Here is a 15043-nt window from a genome sequence, read left to right as displayed (position 1 = left end):
GGCCAGTGGATATTGGAGAATATGAGTCCTTCCCAGTGAGGCCAGTGGATATTGGAGAATATGAGTCCTTCCCAGCGAGGCCAGCGGATATTGGAGAATATGAGTCCTTCCCAGTGAGGCCAGTGGATATTGGAGAATATGAGTCCTTCCCAGTGAGGCCAGTGGATATTGGAGAATATGAGTCCTTCCCAGCGAGGCCAGCGGATATTGGAGAATATGAGTCCTTCGCAGCGAGGCCAGTGGATATTGGAGAATATGAGTCCTTCGCAGCGAGGCCAGTGGATATTGGAGAATATGAGTCCTTTGCAGTGAGGCCGGCCGAGTGGTGGGCAGCCAGGCAGTGTGTGGGCTTCTGGTCCCTGCTGTCACCCTCCCGTCACACGCAGCCACCCATCTGTGCTCTCCTTAGGCTGACTGCGCTAACTAACTTGCCATGTCTGTGCCATTTCTGCCGTTTCCATCAGCATAGCCCCTTCTTTCTGCTGTCTTAGTGGGTGGGTGGGACTTTCGTATATGTTGACGCCTCTAAGCTCGAACAATTCTTTACTATGATGTTCCACTTTACCTTATTTATTTATTACTACTTTTGCCACCAGAGTTATTGCTGGGGCTGTGTTTGCACTACGAAATTTCTGCTCCCGGTGGCCATTTTTCCCATTTTTGGACAGGACAGAGAGACATGGAGAGAGGAGGGGAAGACAGAGAGGGGGAGAGAAAGACAGACACCTGCAGACCTGCTTCACCGCCTGTGAAGGGACTCCCCTGCAGGTGGGGAGCCGGGGGCTCGAACCCGGATCCTCACGCCAGTCCTTGCGCTTCGCGCCACGTGCGCTTAACCCACTGTCCTGCCGCCCACCCCACCCCCGGTTTTTAAAAATCTTGACTTTATTTACTCTCACCTTGAATTCAGTTTTTTCTTCTCTTTTCTACCCATCCCCTTCTTTCATTCCCTCTCTCTCTCTCTCTCTGGTGAGCTGGAGCCCCTTGTGCATATCATCTCACCGCTCCTGCAGCGGTGATATGCAGCTTCATTTCGGGAGGCAGCGGGAGAGGTGCCCCAGCGTCAGAACTACTCACAATGCAGTGAGTGGCTCCCATGCGGTGCCAAGACTTGGGACTGAACTGAGCAGGTGCCCTACCCAGTGAGGCACCTTTGCCCTCTCTTCTTACTATTTTGTTTCACTTTATTTATTCATTTATTGGGTAGCAACACAGAGAAACAGCTGGGAGAGGGAGAGAGAGACACCTGCAGCCCTGCTTCCCTCTTGCAGATAGGGGCCAGGAGCTTGAACCTGGGTCCTTGTACATGACAGTGTGTGCACTTAACCAGGCGTGCCACTGCCTGCCCCCTCCTTTTTCTTTTTCATTTAAAAAAATTATATTTATTTATTTTCCCTTTTGTTGCCCTCGTTTTTTTATTGTTGTTGTAGTTATTATTGTTGTTGTTATTGATGTCGTTGTTGTTGGATAGGACAGAGAGAAATGGAGAGAGGAGGGGAAGACAGAGAGGGGGAGAGAAAGACACTTGCAGACCTGCTTCACCGCCTGTGAAGCGACTCCCCTGCAGGAGGGGAGCCGGGGGCTTGAACCAGGGTCCTCACGCCAGTCCGCCAGTCCTTGCGCTTTGCGCCATCTGAGCTTAACCCGCTGTGCTACCGCCCGGCTCCCCTCCTTTTTTGTGTTAACCATTTCCTTTTTCTCTCTTTCACTGATTATTCCCAGTACTTCTGTTTTATAGTCAGAAGTAATGTCAGATAAGTTAGCAGTAGGTGATCTGTCTCTAACGAGAAGAAAAAGAACTAAATGTCTTTTTCTTCAACAAGTAAACATTATGGACCTTCTGTGTGCTTGATTTAATGGATGAGATGATCACTATACAAATGGAACATGTAAAATCTCGTCAGCTAAATCAAAGAAACTATATATTTTGGGCTGGGGAGATAGCATAATAGTTATGCAAAAAGACTTTCATGCCTGAAGCTCTCAAGTCCAAAGTTCAATTCCCAGCTCACCATTAGCCAGAGCTGAGCAGGGCTCTGGTGTCTGTCAGTCTCTCTCTCCCTGTGTCTCTTTTATTAAAATAAATAAAATATTTGAAAATATTTTTTAATATTTATTTATTTTCCCTTTTGTTGCCCTACTTTTTTTATTATTGTTGCTGTTATTGCTGTCTTTGTTGTTGGATAGGACAGAGAGAAATGGAGAGAGGAGGGGAAGACAGAGAGGGGGAGAGAAAGACAGACGCTGCAGACCTGCTTCACCGCCTGTGAAGTGACTTGAACCGGGATCCCTATGACAGTCCTTGCGGTTCCCACCACATGCGCTTAACCCGCTGTGCTACCGCCCGACTCCCTAAATAAAATATTTTTAAAAGCTCTCTATTTTTTACTTTGAGTTATTTTGTGAATGTACATTTCTTTTCAAACTTGTCTTTTTTATTGTTGGTATTCTTTTTACTATTAAAATGTTATTTTACTAATAATGTTATGACTAGATTAGCAGAAATACAAAGAAGAGAAAGGACAATAAGTCTCTTCATCATTCTGTTAATAGCAGAGTAGACACATTTAGTATTATGCTTTCCTCTAAAATTTGTCATCATGTTTATCTCTTCTCTATACAGTGGAAATCTTGGGTCGATTTCTTATTATTCATTTAAATAATTAATTATTACCAGAGCACTGCTCAGCTCTGGCTGTGGTGGTGTTGGGGAGTGGTGGTTTGTACCTGGGATCGTGGGGCCTCAGGCTTGAGAGTCTGTTTGCATCTCCCCCACATCTTGGTCAATTTAATTTTGGATCCTTGCTTGTCATTTCATCACAATATAGTTTAAGTGACCGAGTGACACTCCGCTGAGTACCTGCTGTGCCAGGCGATGCAGAGACCGCCCACGTGCGTCTTCCTTCAGCCCCACGGCAGCGTCACAGGAAGCATGTTGTATGCCATTTCATACGTGAGAACATTGAGACTTAGCTTGGTCTGTTTCAGCTTGACAGGCATTAATTGAACCCTGTTGCATTCTAGATGCCTTTCTGGATTCTGAAGGCCTAGAATTGAGGGACACATGGCCCCTGCTTGAAGGAATTCAGATAATGGTGTTGGGGGTGTAACTAAAACAGTAATTTCAGTAGGGACGTTGAAGAGGAAGGCGCACTGGCGGTGGGGGTCTGCTAGATAGCGCTTCTCACTCTTTAACACGCGCGAGGACGTGCTCAGCACTCTTGTTGAAATACGGCTTCTGATTTGGGGATCTTGGGTGGAATCTGAATTCATTTTCCCTCCCTCCCTCCCTCTTTCCCTCCTTCCCTTCCTTCTTCTCTGCCTTCCTCCCTTCCTTTCGTCCTTCCTTTTTTCCTTCCTTCCTTCCTTCCTTCCTTCCTGTCACCAGAGTTACCACTGGTGTCGTGCCCACCACTTTCAGCGACCATTTTTGTTCTTCCTATTTTATTTGATAGGTCAGAATTTTAGGTGGGAGGCACGGTGGTTGGGGTGGGGGAAAGATAGACATCTGTAGACCTGCTTCACCGCTCATGAAGTGTCCCTCCTGCAGGTGGGGAGTGGGGGCTCAAACTTGGGTCTTTGCACGTGGTAATGTGTGAGCTCAACCAGGTGCACCACTGCCCAGCCCCTGAGACTCACTTCTGACGACTTGCAGCTGATGCCCATGACTCTGGTCCTCACCTCTCACTCTGAGTAGAAACAACCCAGACGCGGTTGGACTTGAGCAGATACAGACTGGCTCACAGAGAAAGGGATGGAGGTGTGGCAGACAGAGGACGGCAGATACAGACTGGCTCACAGAGAAAGGGATGGCGGTGTGGCAGAGAGAGGACAGCAGATACAGACTGGCTCACAGAGAAAGGGATGGAGGTGTGGCAGAGAGAGGACAGCAGATACAGACTGGCTCACAGAGAAAGGGATGGCGGTGTGGCAGACAGAGGACAGCAGATACAGACTGGCTCACAGAGAAAGGGATGGAGGTGTGGCAGAGAGAGGACGGCAGATACAGACTGGCTCACAGAGAAAGGGATGGAGGTGTGGCAGAGAGAGGACGGCAGATACAGACTGGCTCACAGAGAAAGGGATGGCGGTGTGGCAGACAGAGGACGGCAGATACAGACTGGCTCACAGAGAAAGGGATGGAGGTGTGGCAGAGAGAGGACGGCAGATACAGACTGGCTCACAGAGAAAGGGATGGAGGTGTGGCAGAGAGAGGACGGCAGATACAGACTGGCTCACAGAGAAAGGGATGGCGGTGTGGCAGAGAGAGGACAGCAGATACAGACTGGCTCACAGAGAAAGGGATGGCGGTGTGGCAGACAGAGGACAGCAGATACAGACTGGCTCACAGAGAAAGGGATGGAGGTGTGGCAGAGAGAGGACGGCAGATACAGACTGGCTCACAGAGAAAGGGATGGCGGTGTGGCAGACAGAGGACGGCAGATACAGACTGGCTCACAGAGAAAGGGATGGAGGTGTGGCAGACAGAGGACGGCAGATACAGACTGGCTCACAGAGAAAGGGATGGCGGTGTGGCAGACAGAGGACGGCAGATACAGACTGGCTCACAGAGAAAGGGATGGAGGTGTGGCAGACAGAGGATAGCGCAGGGGAGGCAGAGGCATGAAGAAGGGTGCTAAGTGAGGGAGGAGATATCATACCAGAGACGAGGCTGGCAGATGGCTCCATGGTCGGATCCTGTCCACGCCCTGTTTTTGCTAGTTTGCTACGTGCTGAGAATAGTTCTTACATTTGCAGGAGGGTGTTGAGGTTCTTGATTCTTCAGTTCCCAGTCAGCGTGGCATTTACTATGAGCGGTGCTTTACCCACTTCTTTCTTCTGGATCATCTCGCATTTCTGTTAAAGTCCACTTCCAGAACCGTGATGAGTATTTCCTCAACTGACCACATTAGTATACAATACATACATATGTAATCATATATATATATATATGTCTCAAATGTTTTATTTTTAAACCAGGAAATAATAATTGTTACATTCTTTGTTTAGATTGAGTACCTGCTGAAGAAACTTACTGAAACTATGAGCAGCAGCTGGCAGCAAGAGCAGTCTGCACAGCACAGGATCGGCTTCGATGACAGCAGGGACGGCCTCTCTGTGTGGGAACTTATTGAGCTTATTGGAAACGGACAGTTCAGCAAAGGCATGGATCGGCAGACGGTGTCCATGGCGATTAACGAAGTGTTTGACGAGCTGATACTGGATGTGCTGAAACAGGTAAGCGCCCTAACACTGTGCTCCTCACGCTTAGGACCTGGCAGGTGTGAAATGAAACACATTCTCATCACAGAGACGAGCATGTGTCACTTACACTTTCCCACTGGTTTAGAGCAGGGATGACGTTTCCTGCTTGGTCAGTCTTACCATACTCATTTTAAAGACTTAAGCTCTGGAAATTAACTATTTTGTGAGAACCGTTTGAATGATGGCATCCAAACTTTTTAAACTGCGAACAGCAGTTATTAAACAGCAGGGCTGTTGCTGGAACTTGCTGCCTCCAGGGGCATCGTTGGGGCTCGGTGCCTGCACCATGAATCCACTGCTCCTGGAGGCCATTTCCCCCATTTTGTTGCCTTTGTTGTTGTCGTTATGGTTATTGTTGCCATTGCTGTTGTTGTTGGACAGGACAGAGAGAAATGGAGAGAGGAGGGGAAGACAGAGAGGGGGAGAGAAAGACAGACACCTGCAGACCTGCTTCACCGCCTGTGAAGCGACTCCCCTTACAGGTGGGGAGCCGGGGGCTCGAACCGGGATCCTTACGCCCGTCCTTGTGCTTCATGCCACCTGAGCTTAACCCACTGTGTTACCGCCTGACTCCCTAGACTGTTTTTAAGAGTTGGAGGTGGTTGGGTGGCTTCTGAGTGGTGTCCTTCATCGCGGCACGGCTGGAGGCAGACTGGGGTCATCGCTCAGCAGAGCCGAGCACTGTCCAATTGAGCTGATTTGCTGGCCCAAAGAAGAGTTTTTATTTTATTAACTTCTGTTTAACATATTCATTTACTGGATAGAGACATCAAGAAATTGAGAGAGAACAGGGAGACAGGGAGGAAAAAGCAAAGACACCAGCAGCCCTGCTTCACCGCCCGTGAAGTGACCTCCCTGCAGGTGGGGAGCCGGGGGCTTGAACCGGGATCCTTGTGCCAATCCTTGTGCTTCGTGCCCCGTGCGCTTAACCAGGTCACTACCCCACGCCAACCCCACCCCCAGGGATTTTTTTCTTTTTTAAACCACAGTGAATAAAGTGTAAGTGTGATGTCCTCAAGCGTGATGTCCTGAGTTTAATTCCAGATCACATGTGCCAGAGTGTTGCTCTGGTTCTTTCTCTCTCAAAAATAAATAAGTAAATCTAGAAACAAACAGTGTTATCTACATGGAGGTTCTAAGTCTACTGTCCTTGGTAGCAAATTGTGATTGTCTACAGTTCTGTGCAAACTTTTTCTCATGTACTTACTTGAACTTGACTGTAGATGGTACCCTTAGCCTGCATAGGTCCAAAAAGGATTCATGATCCACCAAGGCCCAGAACTTCTGATGTCCTTGTATTTAGAACCATATCCCACAGCAGAGTAGACAAGCACATACGGAAGAGACATCAGCTCTTGTCAGTTAAAGAACGGGCATTTATATCAGGTTCACCTTCCACAGGGTTACATGATGAAAAAAGGCCATCGACGGAAAAACTGGACTGAACGCTGGTTTGTTCTGAGACCCAACAGAATTTCTTACTATGTGGGTGAGGATCTGAAGGATAAGAAAGGGGACATTCTCTTGGATGAAAACTGCTGTGTAGAGGTATGTCTTTTTTTTAATTTGATTTAATAAGACCATAGGATAAGAGGGGTACAATTTTACACAATTCCCACCACCAGAGCTCCGTATCCCCTCCCCTTCATTGGAAGCTTTCTTGTTCTTTATCCCTCTGTGATCATGGACCCAGGGTCATTATGGGGAGCAGAAGGTGGAGTTTTGGCTTCTGTCACTGCTTCTCCGCTGGACATGGGTGTTGGCAGGTGGATCCACACCCCCAGCCTGTGTCTGTCTGTCCCTAGTGGGGCAGGGCTCTGGGGAGGGGAGGCTCCAGGACACAGGGGTGAGGGCGTCTGTCTCCCCAGGGAGGTCAGGATGTCATCATGGCAGCATCTGCAACTTGGTGGCTGAAAAGCAGTAAGATATTAAGCAGGACAAATTGTTTAATAATGAGGAACCTAAAGGTAAGAACAGAGCAGATGGGCTTGGGGTCTCCATTTTGGAAAAGGCTATTTTAGGTAGATTCCGAGGGGCCCGTGACCTTACCAGTTTTTGCCTGAGCCTGACAGCTGGCATCTGAGTCTCCTGCCGCATCTCGTGCTGCTTGCTTGCTGCTGCCCCTGCTCCTCCAGCAGTTTCTCCTTTTTCCAGCTCAGGGCTGTGATCACAGACTGACACATGAAAAGCACTTGTCCTCATTCCTGAACCAAAATGACAGGCAGCTGGAAAAGTGGTTTTCTAAGTGTATTTATTTTCTGTCTTATGGACAAAGTATAGGAATTAATTAACTTAAATTTATTGAGTTAAGTAATTTTGGATAAAAGAGTAAATGTTTTTTAAAGTTTAATAAATCAGTTTAAAATCCTGAGTAAACTAGAAATAGTTTTTTTTTTTTTTTTGCCTCCAGGATTATTGCTGGGGCTTGGTGCCTGCACCACAAAGCCACTGCTCCTGGAGGCTATTTTTTTTCCTTTTGTTGCCCTTGTTTTTTTAATCGTTGTTGCGGTTATTATTATTGTTGTTATTTCGGTCGTTGTTGTTGTTGGATAGGACAGAGAGAAATGGAGAGAGGAGGGGAAGACAGAGAGGGGGAGAGAAAGACAGACACCTGCAGACCTGCTTCACTGCCTGTGAAGCGACTCCCCTGCAGGTGGGGAGCCGGGGGCTCGAACTGGGATCCTTAGGCCAGTCCCTGCGCTTCCTGCCACGTGCGCTTAACCCGCTGCGCTACCGAGTGACCCCTAGAAATATATATATATTTAAATTTTTTAAATACTCATTTATTTATTCCCTTTTGTTGCCCTTGTTTTATTGTTGTAGTTATTACTGTTGTTGTTGATGCCATTGTTGTTGGATAGGACAGAGAGAAATGGAGAGAGGAGGGGAAGACAGACGGGGAAAGACAGACAGACACCTGCAGACCTGCTTCACCACTTGTGAACCGACTCCCCTGCAGGTGGGGAGCCAGGGGCTCGAACCGGGATCCTTAAACTGGCCCTCATGCTTCACTCCATGTGTGCTTAACCCACTGCGCTACCGCCCGACTCCCAGAAATATTTTTTTAAGAGTCGTAAATGAAATTTAAAAATCTATTACTTTTGAGTAGTTTGGGTAACTTTCAGGACACTTAAACCTGTTATTTCTGTAAAAAAATGAAGTCTTCAAGAATATGAATGTTTAAGTTTGAAGTTTATATCTGAATTATGATCACATCTTTACTGTTGAAGAATATTTAAGTTATGAATAATGAGCTTTGATGAGTGAAGTGGTAGATACTAGTCTCTTAGGGTGTACAGTACTAAGAGGTCTTCTTAGGCTCATTAACATGGAGACTCACAAGTTACCACAGGCCATGCCAGCCTACTCATAAGAATAGAGGACAGGGGGGCTGAAGAAATAGCGTAACGGTTATACAAAAAGACTTTCATGCCTCAGGCTCTGAGGTCTCAGGTTCAATCCCCAGCACCACCATAAGCCAGTGCTGAGCAGTGCTCTGGTCTCTGCCTCTCCCTTTCCTGCATCTCTTTCTCTCTCTCTCATTAAAAAAGTTAATAAAATGTATTTTTTAACCTCATAACCTGCATTGGGGAGATAGTCTAGAGGCTGTGCCTCAGAAGCCGCCTCCACCCCATGTTCAGTCCCTAGAACCATCCAATGACAGAGCCGTGCCCCCTCATGAAAAGAATGTATCTTTTAAACAGTAAGATCAGCACTGCTGTCACGACTCCATGAGTCTGCCTGCCAGGGTGTCTGTCCAGAGCAAGGACACAAGAGTCACTTGGCTGCAGAAAACTCGAAGCCTGGCCGTCCGCTGTTCCCCAGTGCAGAGGTGGCGCACTCCCGGGAGCCCTGGCTCGCATGGAGACATTGTCTGGGGAGCAGCATTCACTGACAGTAGTGACATTTGTCTGAATCATTTAAGGGAGAATTTAGTACTTCATAAAAATTTATGCACCCACCCCACAATGCCCCTGGGTCCATGCTTCCAGAGGGATAAAGAATAGGGAAGCTCTTGGGAGGGGATGGGATACGGAGCTCTGGGGGTGGGAACTGTGTTGTACCCCTCTTATCCTGTGGTTTTTGTTAATGTTTCCTTTTTATAAATAAAAAGAAAAACTAAAGAAAAAAAAACATTTTAAAGAACCTATTTTTGCTGTTTCAGCCCTTGCCTGACAAAGATGGGAAGAAATGTCTCTTTCTCATAAAATGTTTTGATAAGACCTTTGAAATCAGTGCTTCAGATAAGAAAAAGAAACAGGAGTGGATTCAGGGTAAGGTGACTTTTATTACTTGTCGTGCTGTAACTTGAAAGCTCTTAAACATTCTGGTTTTGAATCTTCTTGAAGATACTGACAGCTTCCTAATCATTATCTGTAGTTATTTCTGAATATGACATAGTGGCTAAGAAAACAAAGAAAACAAAATTAGAAGCAGTTCTCAAATGTTTCACCAACTTCATTTGCCTAATCAACTTTGTGGAAATCATCGACCTTGGACATTTCAGGTTTTATTTACTCTTACTATTAAAGAGCCTGGAATTCCCTTTTTAAGGATGATGAACTTTAAAGTGTCTATATTTAGTTTTATTAACAATGTAAGCAAAATTATGCAATAGATTTTGAACTTGCCAAGTAATTTCCAATATTTTCTGCTTCCACAATCACTAGTTTCAGATAATTGTCAAGGACATAAACTTTTTTCATTTTTATGTTTTTTTTTTTTTTTTTATTGTGACTGATAGTAGGTTGTAAGATCATAAAATCAAAGGTCTGGTTCTGCCCCCCCACCCCACAGTTCTGTGTTCTCCTCCCACTCTCAGAGACAGCCACTCTGGCTTTCACAAGCTGTAGAAACACTTTGCTTGTTTCCATTTTTCCCCCAAGTTTATGTGTATCAAATCTCTAGATTTCACATAGGATAAGATCATCCGGTAGCTGTCTGTCATCTCTTTACTTATTTTGCTAAGCATATCACCTCCAGTTTCATCCGTCTTGTCCCAAAAGGATACAAGGTTGTCTTCTTTTGACTGCAGGGTGATATTCCATGAAGAGTGCGGTCCATCCCTTTAGCTGGTCCTCTGTCAGTGGGCATGTGGGCTGCGTCCATCCTTCAGTTTCCGTGAATAGTGCTGCTGGGAACACAGGGTGCATGTCTCTTCTAACTAGTGTTTGAGTGTCCTTTCCCTCAAGACCTAAGAGTGGTGCTGCTCGAAAAAGGTGATTCCATTGGTTTTGTTTAAGGGCTGTCCACACCATCTCCCAAAGGGCTGCACCAGTCTGCGTCCTCACAGCAGTGAAGCAGAGTCCCTTCTTCAAGAACACAAACTTTGGATTTAATCACTTTTAAAATCAGAGTATTATTCTAAAATATGAGGTTTTTTTTTTAATCTCAAAGAGATTCAAATATTCTATTCTTGGGCACACGTAAGATTATATTGACTATCATGGTCATCTTAGTATGTGGCTTAAGAGCTTGAGGAAGGGGCATCTGGGTTTGCATTCTTTCCTGAATCCTTCAGTTGAGTTACGAATTCTGTAGCTGCTTTCCTTATCTGTAGAATGCGGGTAAAATAGCATCTCCCTCTACATTGTTATGAGGGTTAAGAGTTAATTAAATATTTTCACATTTAGTCAGGTACCCGCACATCTTAGAAATGACATACGATTGTAGAGATGTTTGTAATAGATTGCACACAGCCTCCATCTTGGGAAGTGGTTGGATAAATCATGTCTACAAAGTCAGGTGCGGAATAAATCATGTCTACACAGTCAGGTACTGTGTGCCACTTTGTGTAGACTGCACACAGCCTCCGTCTTGGGAAGTGGTTGGATAAATCATGTCTACACAGTCAGGTGCGGAATAAATCATGTCTACACAGTCAGGTACTGTGTGCCACTTTGTGTAGACTGCACACAGCCTCCGTCTTGGGAAGTGGTTGGATAAATCATGTCTACACAGTCAGGTGCAGAACAAATCATGTCTACACAGTCAGATGTGGAATAAATCATGTCTACACTGTCAGGTGTGGAATAAATCATGTCTACACAGTCAGGTGCGGAATAAATCATGTCTACACAGTCAGGTGCTGAATAAATCATGTCTACACAGTCAGGTGCTGAATAAATCATGTCTACACAGTCAGGTGCTGAATAAATCATGTCTACACAGTCAGGTGCGGAATAAATCATGTCTACACAGTCAGGTGTGGAATAAATCATGTCTACACAGTCAGGTGCTGTGTGCCACTTTGTGTAGACTGCACACAGCCTCCGTCTTGGGAAGTGGTTGGATAAATCATGTCTACACAGTCAGGTGCAGAACAAATCATGTCTACACAGTCAGGTGCAGAATAAATCATGTCTATACTGTCAGGTGTGGAATAAATCATGTCTACACAGTCAGGTGCTGAATAAATCATGTCTACACAGTCAGGTGCTGAATAAATCATGTCTACACAGTCAGGTGCTGAATAAATCATGTCTACACAGTCAGGTGCTGAATAAATCATGTCTACACAGTCAGGTGCTGAATAAATCATGTCTACACAGTCAGGTGCGGAACAAATCATGTCTACACAGTCAGGTGCGGAACAAATCATGTCTACACTGTCAGTTGCGGAATAAATCATGTCTACACAGTCAGGTGCTGAATAAATCATGTCTACACAGTCTGGTGCTGAATAAATCATGTCTACACAGTCAGGTGCTGAATAAATCATGTCTACACTGTCAGGTGCGGAACAAATCATGTCTACACAGTCAGGTGCGGAACAAATCATGTCTACACTGTCAGGTGCGGAACAAATCATGTCTACACTGTCAGGTGCGGAACAAATCATGTCTACACAGTCAGGTGCGGAACAAATCATGTCTACACTGTCAGGTGCGGAACAAATCATGTCTACACAGTCAGGTGCGGAACAAATCATGTCTACACTGTCAGTTGCGGAACAAATCATGTCTACACAGTCAGGTGCTGAATAAATCATGTCTACACAGTCAGGTGCTGAATAAATCATGTCTACACAGTCAGGTGCGGAATAAATCATGTCTACACAGTCAGGTGCGGAATAAATTATGTCTACACAGTCAGGTACGGAATAAATTATGTCTACACAGTCAGGTGCTGTGGGGCACTTTGTGCAGTGGCAAGGAACACTGTTCAGGGTCTGTGAAGCAAACGGAGACACAGAGAGGGTGTTATGCCACCATCTGTGTCAGGGAAGGTAGGGACAGAACAGACATACTCATCTGTATGTGCCTAAAACATCTCAGGAGAGCTCTCAAGAAACTGATAGTGGTACCTTTGGTGGGGAGGAGAGCCATGTTTGGGGGTGCTGGAGTAGGAGGGAGACTTTTTCTCATTGACCTTTCCTGCTTTTGAACTTGAACAACGTGAGTCTATCAGCTATTTTTTAAAAACTTTATTTTCCCTTTTGTTGCCCTTGTTTTTTTTATTGTTGTAGTTATTATTGTTGTTGTTATTGATGTCGTTGTTGTTGGATAGGACAGAGAGAAATGGAGAGAGGAGGGGAAGACAGAGAGGGGGAGAGAAAGACAGACACCTGCAGACCTGCTTCACCGCCTGTGAAGCGACTCCCCTGCAGGTGGGGAGCTGGGGGCTCAAACTGGGATCCTTATTTATGCTGGTCCTTGCACTTTGTGCCATGTGCGCTTAACCCACTGCACTACCGCCCGACTTCCATCTGTCAGCTATTTTTAAAATTGCATTTAAAGAATTGAAATGATTGGGAAAGAATTAAGATTTCATATAAGGGGGCTGGGCGGTAGCACAGTGGGTTAAGCGCAGGTGGTGTAAAGCGCAAGGACTGGCGTAAGGATCCTGGTTCAAGCCCCCGGCTCCCCACCTGCAAGGGTGTCCCTTCACAGGCGGTGAAGCAGGTCTGCAGGTGTCTATCTTTCTCTCCCCCTCTCTGTCTTCCCCTCCTCTCTCCATTTCTCTCTGTCCTATCCAATAGCAACAACAAAGGCAATAAAAATGGGAAAAATGGCCTCCAGGAGCAGTGGATTCCTAGTGTAGGCACCGACCCCAGTGATAACTCTAGAGGCAAAAATAAATAAATAAATAAATAAATAAATAAATAAATGAATGAATGAAAAGAAAGAAAGGAAAAAAAAGATTTCATATAAAATGATGTAATGCAGACACGCGTTAGGAATCACTCAGCAAGAGGTGAAGGGAGCATATAGGGTGTTTCATGAGATGGAGCAGAGGGTCAGATCAGACAGTTTGGAGCAGGTCAGGTTCAGGGACTTTGCAAGCCAGTCCTGCCTGTGCCTGACTCTTACTGGGCCTGTTCAGGGGAAGTTACGGAGAGCGAGTCTCGAGTGTCGCGAGTGTTGCGGGTGTCCAGGGGCTGCAGTGTTGCTGAGTGCGGCCTCTGCGCACAGACCCGCAGGTCTGGATCGCTGCAGCTGGAAGGCGCTTGAGGCCAGAGGAGACCCCGGCTCTGAGCAGCTGTGCGGCTGCAGCCGGTCCCACCCTTTCACTCGGCAGTCAGAAGCTTCCCGGGGGTCTCTGCCTGCTTTCCTGCCCGCCGTGCGCCACTCACTGGCCCGCCAGGCCGCTGATTTTCCTCCCGCGTCTTTGACAGCCATCCATTCTGCTATCCATCTGCTGAAGCTGGGCAGCGCCCCGCCACACAAAGAAGCCCGCCAGCGCCGGAGAGAGCTGCGGAAGAAGGCGCTGGCGGAGCAGGAGGAGCTGGAGCGGCAGATGCAGGAGCTGCAGGCCGCCAATGAGAGCAAGCAGCAGGAGCTGGAGGCCGTGAGGAAGGTGGGCCAGCACCCGGGCGGGCGACTGGGCAGGAGGGAGACCAGGTGCATGCGGCTGGGGGCCGGGCAGGAGGGCGTGAGACCAGGTGCATGCGGCTGGGGGCCGGGCAGGAGGGCGTGAGACCAGGTGCATGCGGCTGGGGGCCGGGCAGGAGGGCGTGAGACCACGTGCATGCGGCTGGGGGCCGGGCAGAAGGGAGGGAGACCAGTGCATGCGGCTGGGGGCTGGGCAGAAGGGCGTGAGACCAGGTGCATGCGGCTGGGGGCCGGGCAGGAGGGCGTGAGACCAGGTGCATGCGGCTGGGGGCCGGGCAGAAGGGAGGGAGACCAGTGCATGCGGCTGGGGGCCGGGCAGAAGGGAGGGAGACCAATGCATGCGGCTGGGGGCCGGGCAGGAGGGCGTGAGACCAGGTGCATGCGGCTGGGGGCCGGGCAGGAGGGCGTGAGACCAGGTGCATGCGGCTGGGGGCCGGGCAGGAGGGCGTGAGACCAGGTGCATGCGGCTGGGGGCCGGGCAGGAGGGCGTGAGACCAGGTGCATGCGGCTGGGGGCCGGGCAGAAGGGAGGGAGACCAGTGCATGCGGCTGGGGGCCGGGCAGAAGGGAGGGAGACCAGTGCATGCGGCTGGGGGCCGGGCAGAAGGGCGTGAGACCTGGTGCATGCGGCTGGGGGCCGGGCAGGAGGGCGTGAGACCAGGTGCATGCGGCTGGGGGCCGGGCAGAAGGGAGGGAGACCAGTGCATGCGGCTGGGGGCCGGGCAGAAGGGAGGGAGACCAGTGCATGCGGCTGGGGGCCGGGCAGAAGGGAGGGAGACCAGTGCATGCGGCTGGGGGCTGGGCAGGAGGGAGTCCAGGTGCATGCGGCTGGGGGCCGGGCGGCAGGGAGACCAGGTGCATGCGGTGGCGGCTGGCCTTTGGCCGGCTCTTCTCTCAGGAAGTGTGTCTGCACAGCTGAGTGCTCCCCACCCCAGCCGAGCCTCA

The 15043-nt window shown here is 48.3% G+C and overlaps 1 protein-coding gene across 3 annotated transcripts in view; it reads left to right on the top strand.

Moving 5' to 3' along the window:
- SWAP70 (switching B cell complex subunit SWAP70) overlaps positions 1–15043 on the top strand; it is a 94948-nt gene that overhangs the window by 61751 nt on the left and 18154 nt on the right. For all 3 annotated transcript variants that reach the window (XM_060177193.1, XM_060177195.1, XM_060177194.1), the window contains 4 exons: positions 5011–5238; positions 6667–6813; positions 9431–9539; positions 13883–14064. In XM_060177193.1, coding sequence (XP_060033176.1) covers positions 5011–5238; positions 6667–6813; positions 9431–9539; positions 13883–14064 — 666 coding nt within the window. The remainder of the gene's footprint in view (positions 1–5010; positions 5239–6666; positions 6814–9430; positions 9540–13882; positions 14065–15043) is intronic.

Source organism: Erinaceus europaeus, chromosome 17, assembly GCF_950295315.1.
Source record: "Erinaceus europaeus chromosome 17, mEriEur2.1, whole genome shotgun sequence".
NCBI lineage: Eukaryota > Metazoa > Chordata > Mammalia > Eulipotyphla > Erinaceidae > Erinaceus > Erinaceus europaeus.
Note: the sequence above shows the minus strand (reverse complement) of the source record. Positions and strands in the feature narration are given on the sequence as shown.